Source organism: Poecile atricapillus, chromosome 10 (assembly GCF_030490865.1).
Source record: "Poecile atricapillus isolate bPoeAtr1 chromosome 10, bPoeAtr1.hap1, whole genome shotgun sequence".
Lineage (NCBI taxonomy): Eukaryota > Metazoa > Chordata > Aves > Passeriformes > Paridae > Poecile > Poecile atricapillus.
Window position 1 is genome coordinate 8,243,335 of NC_081258.1, and position 16,362 is coordinate 8,259,696.

At 42.1% G+C, this 16,362-nt stretch overlaps 1 protein-coding gene across 7 annotated transcripts in view; it reads right to left on the reverse strand.

Annotated features, from left to right (window-relative positions):
• Positions 1 to 16,362, reverse strand: part of MYLK3 (myosin light chain kinase 3) — a 33,550-nt gene that overhangs the window by 11,769 nt on the left and 5,419 nt on the right. For 3 of the 7 annotated variants that reach the window (XM_058845943.1, XM_058845940.1, XM_058845942.1), the window contains exons 2-4: positions 4,342 to 4,432; positions 2,646 to 3,084; positions 49 to 596 (exon numbers count right to left, since the gene is read on the reverse strand). In XM_058845943.1, the coding sequence (XP_058701926.1) occupies positions 49 to 596; positions 2,646 to 3,084; positions 4,342 to 4,432 (1,078 nt within the window). Of the gene's footprint in view, positions 1 to 48; positions 597 to 2,645; positions 3,085 to 4,341; positions 4,433 to 5,463; positions 5,530 to 7,620; positions 8,280 to 16,362 lie in introns of those variants that run through there. The other 4 variants (XM_058845939.1, XM_058845941.1, XM_058845937.1 and 1 more) reach the window with 3 other exon arrangements.

Genomic DNA, 16,362 nt, shown 5'->3' on the forward strand with positions numbered 1-16,362 from the left:
ACAAAATCCTCAATGTACAAATTTCAAGAGCAACAGTGAGCAACTTACCGATGATTTCTCCTTGAGTGGGAAGAGCTCTGCCAGCTTCCAGAGACTTGGTCTTCTCTGGTGCCTCTCCTGCACTCTGCTGAGCGTCGTGTCTGCTTCCCCCTGCAGTCTCAGATTCTCTCCTCTCAGACTTGCTATCTGTTGGGGATTTTTTCACTTTTGCTGTTTCTTGATGGATTTTCACTTCTACCCCTGCATCTTTCACAGGCTTCTTGGCAGGGGTATTCTGGGAGGTTATGGGCTCGCATTTTAATTCTGATTTCTCTTCAGGTTTTTCACCTGGTTTGGGCTTTCTCAGGGATGGCTGTTGCTTCCCTGTTTGAGATACAAGTTCATTTTGCTTATTGTCCCCTTTAACTTCTGAATTTGGTTTGGAGCTGATGTTTTTAGGACTCTGTTGAAGTTTCAATTTGTCAGGCCCCTGTTTGACTCCTTTCAAGTCTGCTGGTGTGGACTTCGGACTTTTACCTCTGCTGTCACTTAGGTTTCCCTCCTTGGCCATCTCAATCTTTTCTTTCATGTCAGTCATATGTACACTGATGGATATCCTGCAGAGCAAACAGGAGACATTTGATATTGATGCAGGTGGCCAGCCTTGTTTTTCTAACTTTGTACAGGAAAGAAAAATCTCTAAGTTTCCAAACCCATAAATCACTGTAGTATTGATAAAACCTAACTACCAATCTTGCTGGGAAAGACTCATGAACACGACGGGGAGAGCACCAAAAAGAATGCTGATTCTTTCTCTGTGTCCTCATCTCCCTACATGTCTGCCTTTCTGCTGAACAAAATGCCTTTCCCTGCAAAGAGTTAATCCCACATTTAAAAACTTACCCACTTTTTGCAATTATTACAGTTGGTCTAATAAAACACCACTCATCTGGGCAGAGAGAGGATAGTGATTGCCTTCACAGGCAATTACAGGCTGATTATCTAAATGGCTGGCTGCTCATACAGCTCTACAAATCTGATGGTTTGTATCCCCTTCCAGCTGGCTGACCTGCACACTGAGCCATCTGTGTTTGGGTCTTCTGATGGGATAGCATTCTTTCCACAACTTTCTCTTAAAAATCTAACTTTGATAAACTCTCTCACTCCATCAGTACTATTTTCCTTGGCATTTAAACTACTGGAAAAGTTTAATGATTTTTTTTCCCCTCTTGTGTTGCCTGAAAAGAATACAGGTTAGAACCAATTCTCTGTGCTCCTAAACTGCATCAAAGAGATTTGTGTGATAATGTCTGAGTCAACTGTTACTGCTCCAACTGTCTTGAACAGTCTGATTTTACTGAGGCTGAATTGAAACTTGTGAAGTTGTAAAGTAGACTTTACACAATGGCAAATGAAGACAGTGTCTGATGTCTGGGAGAGAACGTACCTCATTTTCACAAAGGCTATTGCCTCTTTTGATGGAGCAACCTCGTTACAAAAGATATTATAACAGAAAATGTTTCTGCTTTCGTAAAACAAGAGTCTGAAATGTCTCATTTTCTGCACCTTTAACACCCTGGTGCTGTGTTGTGGATCTGAGCTGCTCTGGTGTGAGCTGTGAGAGCAGCTGAAGCCAGCTCTGAGCAAACACTTCCTCTGCTATCTAGACAAGCCCGAATGCAGTGGGACTCTCGGGCACTTCTCCAAGCTGGGGAACACAATGTTCCTTTGACGCCTCTGTGTGGGCTTACAAACTTCATTAAAAGTTGCATCCATTTTAGAGAGGCATTTACCACCCTCATGTGACTTCACACTCCAAACCATGACAATGCCCTGGGCTGCAGCTGCCCCTGGGGCTTACTCCAGCTTCTGCCTTCCAGTTACCTGTGGTCTCCCTCATCCCCAACCCAAAACCTGGCGCTCAGACACCAAATTTGTACAAGTGAACGAAGGAAAAATTCCCCACCCGAAGTCACACATACATTTGTGGGTGTGTGTGGATGAGTGTCTATCACCCCACACACACTTTACAGTCACCCACCCAGACAGAGAAGGTATTGGCAGTTAAAATCTGCCACTGAAGTTCCAGTTCTTCAGGTTTAGTTGGTAGGAGTCCTTTGCTTGTGGGGATTTTTGTTTTCTGTTGTGTGGGCTTTTTAGATTTTAAATAAGTGGAATTAAAATAAAATCCTAGATAAATAATCTGAAGGAAAATGGACTATGAAACACCTACATGAGGAACATATTAGCCTGCTAGAGAAGAATAAATGAACAATCTTTAGGTAATCAAGGCACTGAAAACACTGACGACAACAAACACAAGTTCTTCAATTTTGTCATACATTAATAAATATCTCAAATTCCTTTCACCCCCATGGCTACAAAAACCAAGGAGCTGGGAGGAAGTGAGTGGTTTAAAACTACTTGAGCTCTTCTGTGATGGTCACCTTCCTACGTCAGCACACACAAGTGCTGATGCCTCAAACCCCTCCCTCCCACCTGAGCCGTACAGAACTTGACACAGGCCCCTAAGCCTTCTCCCTTAACCCTTGTAAGGTCTCTCCACTCCAATCCCATCCCACAGGAGCTGCCTCCTTTAATTCCTTTTCTCCCTTCTAACACGTGAAAAGGTTTTGGGTCACACAGAAAGCTACCAAGGCCACTACCTGGTATGTGTCACTTCACACCCCGTGTCAGATATAGCCCGGGATGTGGAGGGCACGGCTTCCCGGGATGCCGCACTCGGTGCTGCAGGTTTGTTTTCATTCTTCCCAGGTTTCTGATGAACAAGCTGCCTGTGGCACTCATCAAGGCGTGGGGCTTTGTCCACGTTCTGTGTTTTAGCAGGAGCATTTTGGTTGCCCACATGGTCCTGATGTACCAAGGGAAGACCGTTGTGTTGATTCAAAGCTTTGACATCGACGTCCTTTTGCTGTGGACAGCTCTTAGAGCTCTGTGTTTTGCCAGCACCTTCTACCCCTTGCTGCTGCGCTGTTCTGTCTTTAATCTGGGGTTTGGAGTCAGCTTTGTGGGCTACAGCACTGGAAGTATTCACCTTCTCACATGCTCCCTTGTTTTCATCCAGCTTCTTCACGCTTTTTGTCTCTGAATAAAATAATCTGTTAATAAACTATCCTTGGCAAAAGTGATGGCAAAACAGAGAAGGAATAAAGCAACACACCTCTCAAAATAACCTGCAGAGTTACACCTGAAAAGACAGCAGAAATTCCCCAGAAGGTTTAAAATCTCTACCCCATCAGGCTGGAGATACTACCAATGCTCATGGCTTAAACCCAGATTTTTACCTGCTCTGGTGGCTTTCCAGCAGTGCCACAGAGTGAATTTGGATTCCTTAAAGCAAACAAAAAACCTGCAAGGCTCGAGTTCATAGTATCTAAAATCTGAAACCACTTTGTGGGCAAATCAAACAGGTAGTTTAAGGCACTGCAGATCCTGCAGGACCCTCCTGATCCCACCAGATCCTTCTCCCCAGTTAGAGGGGCAGAGACACACCCAGTGAGGCTCCGAGCCACACTGAGGCGTGAGACAGCGCCCACCAGCTTCCACAAAAGGGCTAGAAGAAGGTTCTTCATCACCTTCTCATGACAATGGCTGTGATTATTAACATTCAACATGCTCAGATCATCAGCAACCAAGGTTTGCTCACGACCCCATCTTACTCTTGAGTCAAAATTGGAACCATTTGCTTTGTTTTTGTCACCTCCAAAGCGATGAAGCTAAAAAGGGGATTGCCCACAAAGCAAAGGATTCAATGACAATTTGTGAAGACAACAGCGTGACAGGGCCTGCTCAACATCACATTCACCCCTGTTGCAACTCCACAGGCATTAGCAATGGATGCAACAGGGCAATGCCCTGACAGATGCACCCTAAATAGGAATCTGGCCCTGACAGGCCAATGAAACTTGCTGATCAAAAAAAGATATTCCTGGTGTCAACACGTCCCTTTTTCAGAGAGGGGGAAGAGGGAGGGCTGCTTCAGATATATTAATGGAAAAGAACTTATTAGGTTTGCTATGTGATAGGGCCACTATCTTCACAGTCTCTCCAAACAAGCTCTGCTCTCCAGCTCAGTGGAACCCAAATCTAAAAACCCCAGCTATTCAGCTAAACAAAGGTTTTAATTTCTTTATCTTCTATCTTTTTGTGGTGCTTGATCCTGGGGATAAATCATCCTGTGAAGGCGGTGAGAACAATTCTATTCTCCCAGTAGTGAGAGGCAAAGTTACTCAGTTACATTTGAGTAATTCAGGTAGTGGGAAATAGCAGGCTATTAATTTCCAGTTTGTCTGCTGCACATTCTAGAGTCAGAGCTTGTGGCATGCCTGGAGGGATACATACCTTCCAGAGGCTTCTTGCTTTCAGTCTGGGTTCCTCTGTTACTAAGCACATGCTTAGGTTTTGCACCACTCTCCTCAGACTTATCTTTGGCCTAAAAATGACAGGGGAACACAGAAATTACAGTTACAGCCAAGAGTGTCTATTTCCCACTAGGTTCCTGCAACTATGTAGGCACTGAGACTCTGTAAAATGGACAGTTACACCTCTCCTGAATTATTAGTCAGTGCTGTGTTTACTTCCTTCTTCCAGTCTCTCCCTGCCTTTGCAGGCAGGCATCCTTTTAAAACAACATAACAGATTAATACATTAGGTCACTGCTTCCCAAAATTTTCACTTTTAGGGTTTTTGCCTCCTGTCATCTTTACTCACATTGATTAAAAAGTATGACATGTGAAACATGAGACAGTAGAAAAAGAAATGATGCTGTGTTTCTGTTGCTTTTTGGCTGGTGACAGAATGAAAAGTAATGTTTCTGAATATATTTGTCTCGAGGTATCTAAAAATTCATTACTGAAAGAATTTTTGTTCATTCATTATGTATATTATTATTATAGAAATTATATTCATTATATACATATTATAAATAAATTCATTATGACCTGGTAAGAGGTGATACCAAAAAAGAACCTCTAGCTTTATATCATCTCTTGTGTAGTTGACATCTCACATGTCACCTTTAGAATTATTAAAAACAGAAGCATATTTTTATCTTTAAACAGTGTTTTCCCCCCCAGTTAATTCGAGAAGAGGGTTGTTTTGTAACAGGACCACTAAAGACTTCACACAGCAATACATGTGACATCAAATTACAACTGACTTCTATGTAGCAAAAAGCATTACACAAAATTAGGAAAAGGCATAGTATTTCCTGTGGTTGGCATATAGTTAAAAATCTAGTGATGATCTGGCCTCCTATCCTGATTTGCACAAGCAAATAAGCAACATTTAAAGTATTTCTGCAGGTAACTGATTACAAGAGAGCTGCACATCAGCCCTTCACCTGTTAGTAAAAGCAGTTAAGGATTTCATGCACCAACCCTACAGGTGAACATAGCCTCCCCACCTCCCCATTCCCAAAAAAACCAAAACACCCAAAGAGTAAAAGTAGAAAAAAATCATTACCCTTTTTATTACAGCTCTAAGAAAACCTGCAACAATGACCAGGGTGAACATTATTCTGGCACAATCCTACATACAAAGAAAGCCTTGGGTAAGTGACAGTTTAATGCTGGTGTGTTTTTTCTGGTTTTTAAGTAAAAAGTTAGAGGTTTGGAACCTAGGAAGCTCAATTCATAGCCTCTTGTTGACTTCAACCCCACAGAACTTCTTCCATAAGCATTCCCAAGGCATCCCTGGAATGCTGTCAACAGTTTCACCCAGAAATGCAAAGAAGACCTCCCTGCTCCCAGCCCATCCCGAGCCAGCCCGTGATGAGCAGAGCCCTGGTACAAACAGCAAAGGCTGGAAAAAGAGGAACAAGCAGGCAGCAAGTTCTTTTTCTGTGCTTCCCCTGCAATGTGGAGCTCTTTGGACAGGTCTGTGCTGCTATCACCAGATAGCAGCAAATAGCAAAAACCAGACCCAAGTTAGCAGATGGCTCAGCACAAGGTAATTTGTTCTTACGTTCACCTGTGCTTTGCTCCACGTTTCCCAGCCAGGTCACGTACACACACAACCTCACTAACTCCAGCCTAGTTCAGGTATCACTCAGCAGCCTGTGATCAAAGCACAGACTTATCTTAAGGTCTTATAATAAACCTCATGCTCCAATTTCAAAAAGTGTTCATGACCAGAAACAAAAAGGGAGGACAGTGATGGACATATTGCAAAATTGGAGTTTGCCATAAAGCTGCTCACCCACTACACCCTGACTGCTCTCCAAGCAAGGCACAGGCCAGAGCCTGGGACACAGAGCTCCACACCCTCCCAGTCCACCAGGCTGTCACCAGGCAATCTCTATCTGCCTGTCCACAAAACCAAGCAAAGGACAGCATCTGTCTCCAGGCATTTTGCAGTGGCAGCAGGCAGTGACTGTAATAACACAGCTAACCCAAAACACACCAGACTTTCCCATTTCTCCAAAAACCTGTAGAACTGAAGCTGGCACTGCAAGTATGAGCTTTATCTCTATCCAGATTTAAGGTTGATAACTAATGATTTATTGTTCTCAACACTAATGGAAGCACTTTATAAATTCTTCTGTCTCCTAACAGGTCAGCTCACTTGCCAGCACCCAGCACTTAAAAAAGGGAGATCAGGAGAGCGCTGAAAGCCTGAAAAGGTACACTGGCATCAAGCACTGCCCTGTTCTTCTAATGGGTTAGATGCACCTTCCCATCAAAGGATTTTACAGTTTTGGTGAAAAATATTTGTATTAAGATATTAATTAAATATTAATTAAATATTTTCATTTGAGCTAAATTCTCCTTACTGTAATCACATCTCTACATACAAGAAGATTCTTGGAATGAATAAACATATTCTAGCTCTTGCAGTTTTCCACTCTTCCATTCCCATGGAGGAGTAGAAGCCATAGTGAAAAATGGAAACTCCTGTTACCTAGAACTAATCCCAGATGCCTGTAACTGTTAAAAAAACAAGGGTAATCTATTTTAAAACACCATATCAACTAAGTATTGGTCTTGCCTGTTCGTCCCTCACTGTCCTCAATAATTAAGAAATGCTTGGGAACTGATGTATGGGAACATGCAAACACAAGAACTACATGATTTCAGGAGTGAATGATGTCAATGGAGTTGATGAAGTCACAGCTGCATCACAACACTGTTGCTAAAGACAACTCAGATGTCTAAGGACATGTAAATCTGCTTGGTAATATGACCATAAGCCAGCACAGGTCTCAGGAACTGGTGCTGTGTTCAGAATTTGTGAATGAACAATAAAATAGAAGCTTCTCTCAAAAAAACCCAAAAGCTTCTGGTATGTTACTCATACTTTTCACTGAGGCCTCAATTCAGTCACTAATTTGGGTGACATTGCTGAGCTTTGAGCACTGGTAGAAGCTGAATTTTCCTTTCCAGTAGCAATCTCCTTCTCACAGTCATTACAGGACAGCCCAGCACCCTTCAGGAACCTCAGACACTGTTTTGAGCTTACTCCCTGCCTTAAGAGCCCTGCAATTCAAAGGTCCCAACAGTAACCTGTACCAGCAATACGGAAAGGAAAACTTGAATTAAACATCATGAAAAAGATTGACAAGAAAGCCTAAAGCCCTGCTATGTCATAAAGTGAAATGAAGAACAGTAAAACTAAACCAACCTCAACAGGGATTTCCAGCAGACTCCCCTTCTTCCAGGGCACAATGCCTTTGAGAATGAAATCCACTACTTTAGAATTTTTTAATACTTCTCCCACAAACGTAATAACTTTATCCAGGGTATCAACCCTTTTCTCTATCTTTGCCAGCCTCTCCTTATGCTTGGAGGCATCTAGCTGGGCAGCTTTCATCAAATTCAACACTTCTGAGCACATGCTCTGGACATCAGCCTGGGCAGCGCTGTCCGGTACCTCCAGGCCTTTCTGCATTGCATCTGTGTCATCAGGAGCTGCTCGGGATACTGTGAGCTTGTTAATGCCATTTTCTACATCAGCAATGCCTCTGTCAACTCGCTGCAGTTTGCCTGTCAGGTCTTCTTGGAAATGCAAGAGTTTGTCCATCTTTTCATTCAAGAGATACAGCTTTTTGTCCACCGTACTTAAAGTGTTCACTTTTGTAGGCTGAAACTTGGTCAGGGCGGTTCCCTCGGCGAGGTCCAAGCTCCCCGCAGACATTGTGTGCAGACAGCAGGAAGTCAGACAGATCAGGCCAGCTTTTCATTAATCATAAATTAGAAAATGAGGCTCTGAAAGTTCATCTTCTTCAGCTATTCCTATACCAGACAAGCTCACTTTCTGGAGTCGCTAGAGCATATCATGAGATAGCTACAGCACAAAAGATTTATTTCTGTGTTATCTATTTCTTACTGTGTGCTTTCAATGATGGAGGCAATTTGGCACCAGACTATGTTTTCTTGTGCCTCCTTGACGTCACAAAACCATTTAAAATTCTTTCTCAAGTGGTTGTTGATAGGCAAGCATCTTAACAATGGCCAATGCCTGTGCAGGCCTCTGGAGGGAGGGGGATTGTTTTCATGACCAGTTTTAGTTCTGTGATAATGAAAAGGTGCTAGAACATTTCCCTTCATTAAACAGGAAAAAATACAAAAGTAAACTGGCTTGCCTTGTGCTGAAGCTTGGAAGAATCCAGCTTTGTAGCACGGATGCAGAACACCCAGCAGACACAGGGTGCTCTTTCAGTTGGCAGGCACTTGAATTTAAAAATAGAGTACAATGACAATGATCTGAAATTCATATCTAGCACCAGCATGTCTTTGTCAACTGAAACTTCTAAAATTAAATCTTTCTCCCAGGTTATAAAAAATGAACCAAGTAAAAAAGAAATCATAATGAAGGCACAGCAGAATTAGTCTATTAGCCATGAAATTATTAAATCATAAACCCTAAAGGATTTGTTATTGACTTGCTTTTCGCTTCTGAATCACAGCATATCTACTATACAAATGACAGTCACTAGAGAACAGAAAAAGTCACTTCACACTGCACAGGCTCCACTGTTCTGAATGCTTTATAAACATTAATGAATGCACCCTTACAATACCACACAGAAGGGGAGTCAGTTCTCTGCCACAGAGGATGAACTGTGGCATCAAGAGAGAGCAGTTTGTCCCATGCCAGATGTGACACTGTCCCACGAGTGTGCCTGGTCCTCCCAGGTCCCTTTGCACTGCTGAGGGTAGAGCAAGGAGGAGAAATGATGGAACCTTGGACTTGCTTTGGGCAAAGCCTTTGGGATGCTCTGCACCCCTGTGCCTCCAGTCCCCTCCTCACTGTTTGTAAAGGGCATATGGAAAGAAAATGTCACTCTTAAAGTGAATTTCCTGTATGACATAGGATATTCTAGACATTAAAACCCTTCCCATAGAGTAGTAGCAGCATTAAAGTTACCCTCTCAAGACAATGTTGAGTCCTTGCCACTTCTGGAAGATGAGAATTTTTATTTACAGTTTAAAAAAAGTGTTACATCTACCAAGGCCATCATATAATTATAGCAAACCTGGTGCTGCTGGGACATTCAGAGGCCAATAACCAGTTTTAGCAAACACAGCCAAAGCTGTCAGACTTGGACTGTTCATCACCTTCATGGAAGACTTTGAATATCAAGCAATTAGTTCAGAAGAAACCCTGGCACTTTGTGCCATGTCACTTCTCCTGACCAAAAAGGTATTTGAAAGTCACTGATGTTTTCACAGTGGTCTGGGATAGAATGGTGTAAGTTTTGTGATATCCCATACAACACAGAAAAATATCCAGCTCTGTCTTGAAGGTTTAGGATATGGGTGATAAATGCCTTGCAACTCTACTACTGCAGTTAAATAATCAAAATTTTTAGCCAAATGTCTCCAAGTAATTAATTCTTTCAAGCCCACAAACATGCTTGAAGACAAAAGGTAAAAACAACCAACATAATTCACTAAATCCAGAGTACCTGCTGAATGTTGTCTTATTAGGAACAAGAAGAGTCATTAGAGTGTTGCATTTAAAGTCAACTTACAGCAAATACCTCAACAAGGAATCTTAGCCACAGAAATTCATCCCCAACTGCACACTCAGAACTCAAGTTGCCACCAGCAGTGTGCTATTCCAGGCACAGCACACGCCAGGAAACAATGCAAGTACAACCAGCGAGCACAGCCAGCCTCTGGGTGAGCTTGGGGGCAAACAGGAGTCCTGCAAAACCTTGAACTGCCACCTTATTTAATAACTGAGAGCAAAAGGCATGAATGCTGCCCAGTTGTTGTTACCTAGTGGTATTGCTCATGTAACTGCTAATTTAATCCTCCTCATGTACAATGAGCTGTGGTAAGTGCTGTGTAAAGCAAAAAGTGAGGCTTTAAAAAAAAAATATAAATCCCATCCCTTTCTCCTCTGGATTCAGCCACATGCACTGTGTATTCCAGCTACATGGAAGAGATTTCACCACCCAACTGCTCACACAGTGCACTGAGAGATGTTTGAGATAATGCTCTACGGAGAATTCTTGCTAAAAATATGCAGCAAATATTCCTTGTCAGTGTTGTCTGAGGAACAGGGAAGATACAGCCATAACTGCCTCCTACTCAGATGTAGCTGTTTGACTTGCTATACTATTTACCTCAAACTATGTGCATCCATAAACAACTGCAAAATTACAGATGGGATGAAGGATAGAGAAAAGAGGAAACCTCATTTGGGCCAAAGTAAAAAGTTTTAAACATCTCTCACAAAGTTAAAGTCAGCCTTTCTTTATTCTTTTAATTTTCTCCTCCACTCTCTCCCCTTTTGCACTGCTGGCAAACACACAAACAGAAAATGGCTCTGGCAAGTTAACAGTTTGTCTTGCCTTCAGGATGATAATATGCTCAAATACTGGCCAAAACCCTTTTATTCCTTTTGCTTTGAATTACAAAAGCAGACAATTGTTGTTCAGAACATTGATTCAATGCCCAGTGTTCAGATCTTGTTTGAGCAGCCTGCAGAGAGTATTTATTTCCTTTGCAAAGTGCAAAGCCTTTCAATAGTAACCAAAAAATAAGGGAAAAATCCTAAAATGCCTGCCATCACAAAAAAGCACAGCTGTTGTGACAAGTGCCACAGCCTATCAAACTCATTTTGAATTTGTGAGGAGCTATTGCTTACAATGACATGTTGCACTTCGATACCACAACACAGGGTGCTTCATCTTCAGCCCCCAAATTTCACAGAGTGCTGTATGAACAACAAATACCAGGGCATGCTGCAGGACTTCTGCAGAGAGCAGAGTTATGTTCAGTCATCCCTGCTGGCACTGCCAAAACAGGTGACCCACAAGACTCCATCACTGTCTGGATGTAACTTGAACCAGGTTTCTGATGACAATTGGCCCCTGGTGGGTTCCTGCTCGTTTCTCCAGGTAACAAAAAAAGAGTGCTGGGATCTGGGGTGTGCAGTCAGCTGCCTTGACTCCATTGTCTGCTGGACTGAAATGAACTTCTCTGATCCCTTTAAAACACCTCCAAGGTATCAGGTGTCTCAGGAATGCAGAGAAAAGGAACACACATGCTGGAGAAACACGACTACAAGTGACCTTGAACCAATGATGCCAAAGAGACTTCTATTCTCAAGGGGGAGAAGAGTTTATTCCACTTTGGCTCACACCTCATGCACACTCTCCCAGTTGAGAGAGATGTCAGAAAACAAGAGAAAAATTCAGATTCAACACAGAAAATCCATCATATGGCAGTTTAGTTACAATTCCTCCTTGCTAGGTCTGACCCAAAGGAAGGAAAAAATCCTCAAAGATGGAGTGAATAGAAAACAAAAGATACATTAAAAAAAAAATCTACACCATGTACTGAAGTGACAGCAGAGACTTATACCCCCGAACAAGAAATGTCACAGAGGTTAAAACCAGCTGCTCAAACAGATCATCTCATTAGATTGTTGCATTGCTTCCAACAACATTGTAAAACTGGAGATGGCTGACGGTACCTAAGAAAATGAAAAAATAGCTTTTTATAGGCCATATAAAAAGCTAAAGCTTAATACAGAACTTAAAAGCTTTGGGAAAAGTTTGCCATGCAACAGAGTTCTAAAGAGATGGAGAACTCAATGAGGCAAAACATCAGGAGATTACAAAAGGAAAAACCAAAGCAAATAAGCTCAAAGCAGTCTGGCTACATCTGATAAATACTGCTCAGACAAAAAAAAAGTAAACTTTTTTACAAATATTTTTTACATATTTAGAAACCAGATGTCAGCCTTTTCAAGTTATAATGAAAATCCACTTAATTTACATCTAATTGCTGCAGCTCATTAACAAATTTTTTCCTGCTTTTCTCCCGAGCAAATGAAAAGATATCTGAATCTTTTTAGGGTACCTAAATTTTTGAAATACTGAACCTAATTTCTCATGAACAGCACAAAAGGTAAATTTATTGTATCCACAGGGTAATGGTGCAGCAACAGACCAATTCTAACAACAAGCACAAAGGAGGCACTGGCTCTAATTCAGAGGAATAACTATCAAAGGCAGGATATGCCATACAGCCTGGATAAATCCATCTAGTCCAGTGGCTGGCTTTCCTACTGGGACCAGATCATCCTGGGAACTGGACCACACCTGCTTTAGAAGGCCAAGAACCCTACATTTAATGTATCACTCATGTCACTGTTGGTTGAAATTCACCTGGCCAGTAAAAGGATCTGTGGAACACTGTTGGTATCCCCAAGTGACCCTGGCAAGAACAACTCAATATTGTCTCTGTCACAACAAGACTGTGGTGCCAGGTACACTCAACAATCACTGTGAAAACTTGGGGTTTCTATGTATTTCATGAGAGAAAACTGCTAACACAGTCAATCAGGAAACACTCTTGCAAGTCCTGACTTCCTTCCCCACTTCCATTTCATTATTTTTCAGACAACTGAATCTAAGGATGTCCCCAGGCAGCAGCAGAGCTAAGGATAGGTTACTGAACCTGATATCATGTGCACTATTGTAATGCATCTCAGGCAGGCAGCTGACAGCAGAGAGCTGAACAGATCAATTATGACATTTCATTTACATCAAAGTGATGAGATTTCTAGATAACACTGTTTACCATTTGCCCACAGTCCTTCCACCAGGTTACTCTGCCTCTCAGGAGGCCAACAGGGCACCTGCTGTCTATCCACATTCACTCACTTGACCCCAGAGCTTATTCTCACTGCCAAGTCTGTTACTCACAGAAACTACATTAAGAAGCTCATCACTTGGAATTTTCATCCTTTCAATTTATTTTCTTTTTAATTAGCTATTAAACTATTTAACTAACTTGAAGCAGAAGAGTGGTAACTGAGAATGTTTCCCTGGTGTGGAGGTAAAGGATTCACCCTCCCACTCCTCCATACCTTGCAACCAAGACCTCTCCTCTGGAAACTGAACAAAAAAGTCATGTTGTTCCTGTTTCCTCCTGAATTTCAAGTGGGTTTATATCTAATGCAGTCAGCTCCTTATAAAGCTTGCCGATTTTAAGGGTCAGTCACAAAAGCCTTCCTCAGATTCAAGAAGGCTGTTATTTACAAGATGCTCTCTCAGTACTACTGGGAGCTCAGCAGAGCTCTGAGGCCCACTTGACACCTGCCAAAAGCTCTTGTGCCAATGGCAGTTTGCTCAGGTACAAGTAATTCTATGTCAGTAGGGATCTGCCACAATAGAAGAGTAGCCCTGGCTGTGCAGTGATGCCAATAGGAATAAAATCAGTAAAAACAAATTCTCCTCACTGAAGTTGTGCCATAGGGCTCTCAGGATATATATACAGGAAACAGACCTGTTGCATAAGAAAAGGTTATTTCTAGACAGGCAACTTTTCTGAAAAACAAACTTACATAATCCAGAGTTTACTCCTAAACGCATTAAAACCAGCACAATTGTTCTTGCTGACTTGAAATTAGACTGGCTTCAAATCAAGTCCCTCAGAAAAGCCTCTACTTTGCCAGCAACGTGCTTTTGTTTGAGAAGATGCAAATCCCCTAACTGCACTGTGCTTTCTGCGCTTCTGCTCCCTTCCTACTTCAGAAGATCTTTTTAGCTTCAAGTCTGAAAAGATACAACAGAAATGCACACTCAGAGCTGTACTAACTTGTTCATTTGTAACCATCATTTCCAACTTCACCTTTCTCACCACCACGACTGCTAGTTGTTGTAATAATATATCATACAACTTCCTTCACTTCTCCGCTTACATTCCCAAGGTTGAAAAGCAAGAATTCTGTCCTCCAGCCCCCTTTCTGTCCTTCATGGATACTGACTTGAGATAGGATCACCTCAAGCACCATGTCACATTGCAGTGGTTTAGGTCTTTGACAGGTAAAACACATGAGCACCTCCAGTCATGCTGGACTGCACTGGAATGAAGTGACAGAAGTGTTCACAGGCAGCCTTGCAAGAGGCAGCCTCCAAAACCGTCCAACTGGACTCCAGCATCCCTCAGCTACTGCCACACACCCTTGGAAACCCCTCCCAAAAGCAGTTCCTGCCATCATGTCAGGACTTGTGTAAGCTGGAGTCTCAGTCCCTGATTTTTTTCTCTCAGTCACATTCCCACCTGACAGCTCCCAGCTGTGGCACAACAAACACCAAGCACTGTACTCACTGCTCCTTGCTAATAATGGTCTTTACAGGAATTTAACAGCAGGGGGATTTTTTAAGTAAGAACTCTTTGACATTGCTATTCCCCACTAAAACCCAAACCACTGTGTTAACAAAATTTTAGATCAAGTAAATACCTAACTGCCCTATAATGAAGTCTGTTATGTGCTATATTCACCTGCTGATTTAGGTCCCTGGAATTTTGCTTTGACATCATTCACAAACAGGGGAATAACCATCAGTTCAGGCTTAGTCTTGACACAAACTGCTTTGAAAAAGATTCAGAATAAAAGAGTTTGTGTACAAAAAGCAGTGGTTTTGCAAACTCTTCTCAGTAATCAAAGCTCACATAGAGGCCACTTGCTGTCCTTCAGGTGAATGTTTCAATGTCTGGCAAAAAGCAGAGAAACTGCTGCATCCATCTCAGCTGTGAAAAACATCTCCAGCTAAACTTACAATGGTTTTTATCAGGTTGGAAGAAATATACAGGAAACAAACAAAAAAAAATTGATCTACAGAAAAGCTTCCCTAAAGCAACATTATACCACATGCCAGTGGAATTGCAGAAAGCAACTAACAACAGGAATCAAGTTTCTCAGAGCAAGGAATGAGAAGGCAATTTTTTAAGTTTATCTCTCTAAAACAGATAGCTTTAGAACAGCTGGGTGTGAATTAGAAGACTTGAATTAGAACTCCAGTGGTATGATTAAGCACAGTGATCCATTTTTTCATCTGAGATTAGTTTCTCAGTACAAATATCTAGTAAAAACAGAAATCCAGAGCACATTTAGTACAGCCATTTCCGCTCCCAAAACAGCAAGTACCCCCAGTGCTTCTCTGCAAGGCTTCCATCAGGACTCAGGAAGTTTTGCTTCTGAATCACCTTGTTACCTTAAATCAGCAGTCAACAGACTCCAGAGTATTAATTTTCCTCAACCACACAGACATTTCTCTGCACTCATAGGAGGCTCCTGAATTAAAACTAGTAAATGACCGATTTTGGAATTCTGCTATTAGATCAGTGACAAATTAATCTTCAGCTGCATTGCAGAGACAGCTGTAGTGTAAACACAGACACACTGATTATCAGTGCTAGACTACAAAAACAGCCTCAAGGCCTGGCACCATAAAGCCAAAATCACTCAGAGGAAAGCAAGCAAATAACAGTGCTGATAAAAGACCCAGGATATAAATGGTTTGGATTTCATATTAGCTGATACCAGGAGTATTTGTCACTAATGGGTAGTAGGGCAGTGCCAGCCCAAAATCAGTAACAGTACATCAAGATCTTCTCAGTGTAAGAAATCAGGAGAGGAGTTAAAACACAGGGCTGGATACTGGAGAATACTGCTGTAAGATTCTGCAGAGAGGTAAGCAAGTTACAGATGGCAGAGTCCCTACAAAATATTCCTAAAAGTGGTGAAATACAGAGGTCTCACGCTCTTGTTCCACCACAAAAGGAAAAACAGGAAAATTCTGACAAAGTTTGTCTAAACTGAATCAATCCAGTGAAGAGTGGATTCTGCAGTGACCCTAAAACAGAGAAAAGGTTCCCAAAACAAGATCAGTGTCCCACAGCAATGACTGGCAGCTTTCCACCTGCCTTACCAAGACAAACCATCTCTGCTGGCTGTGTGACAGCCACCTCAGGCAGTGGGATGACCCACAGCCATTTGGTAGCTTGCACCAATGTTTTCTGGCCCTAAACCTGATAAATCTGCATAAAGCAAACCCAGAAATAAGAAGGTCAGTCAGTCATCACATCTGTAACAAACCGTTTTCTTTTTATAGCA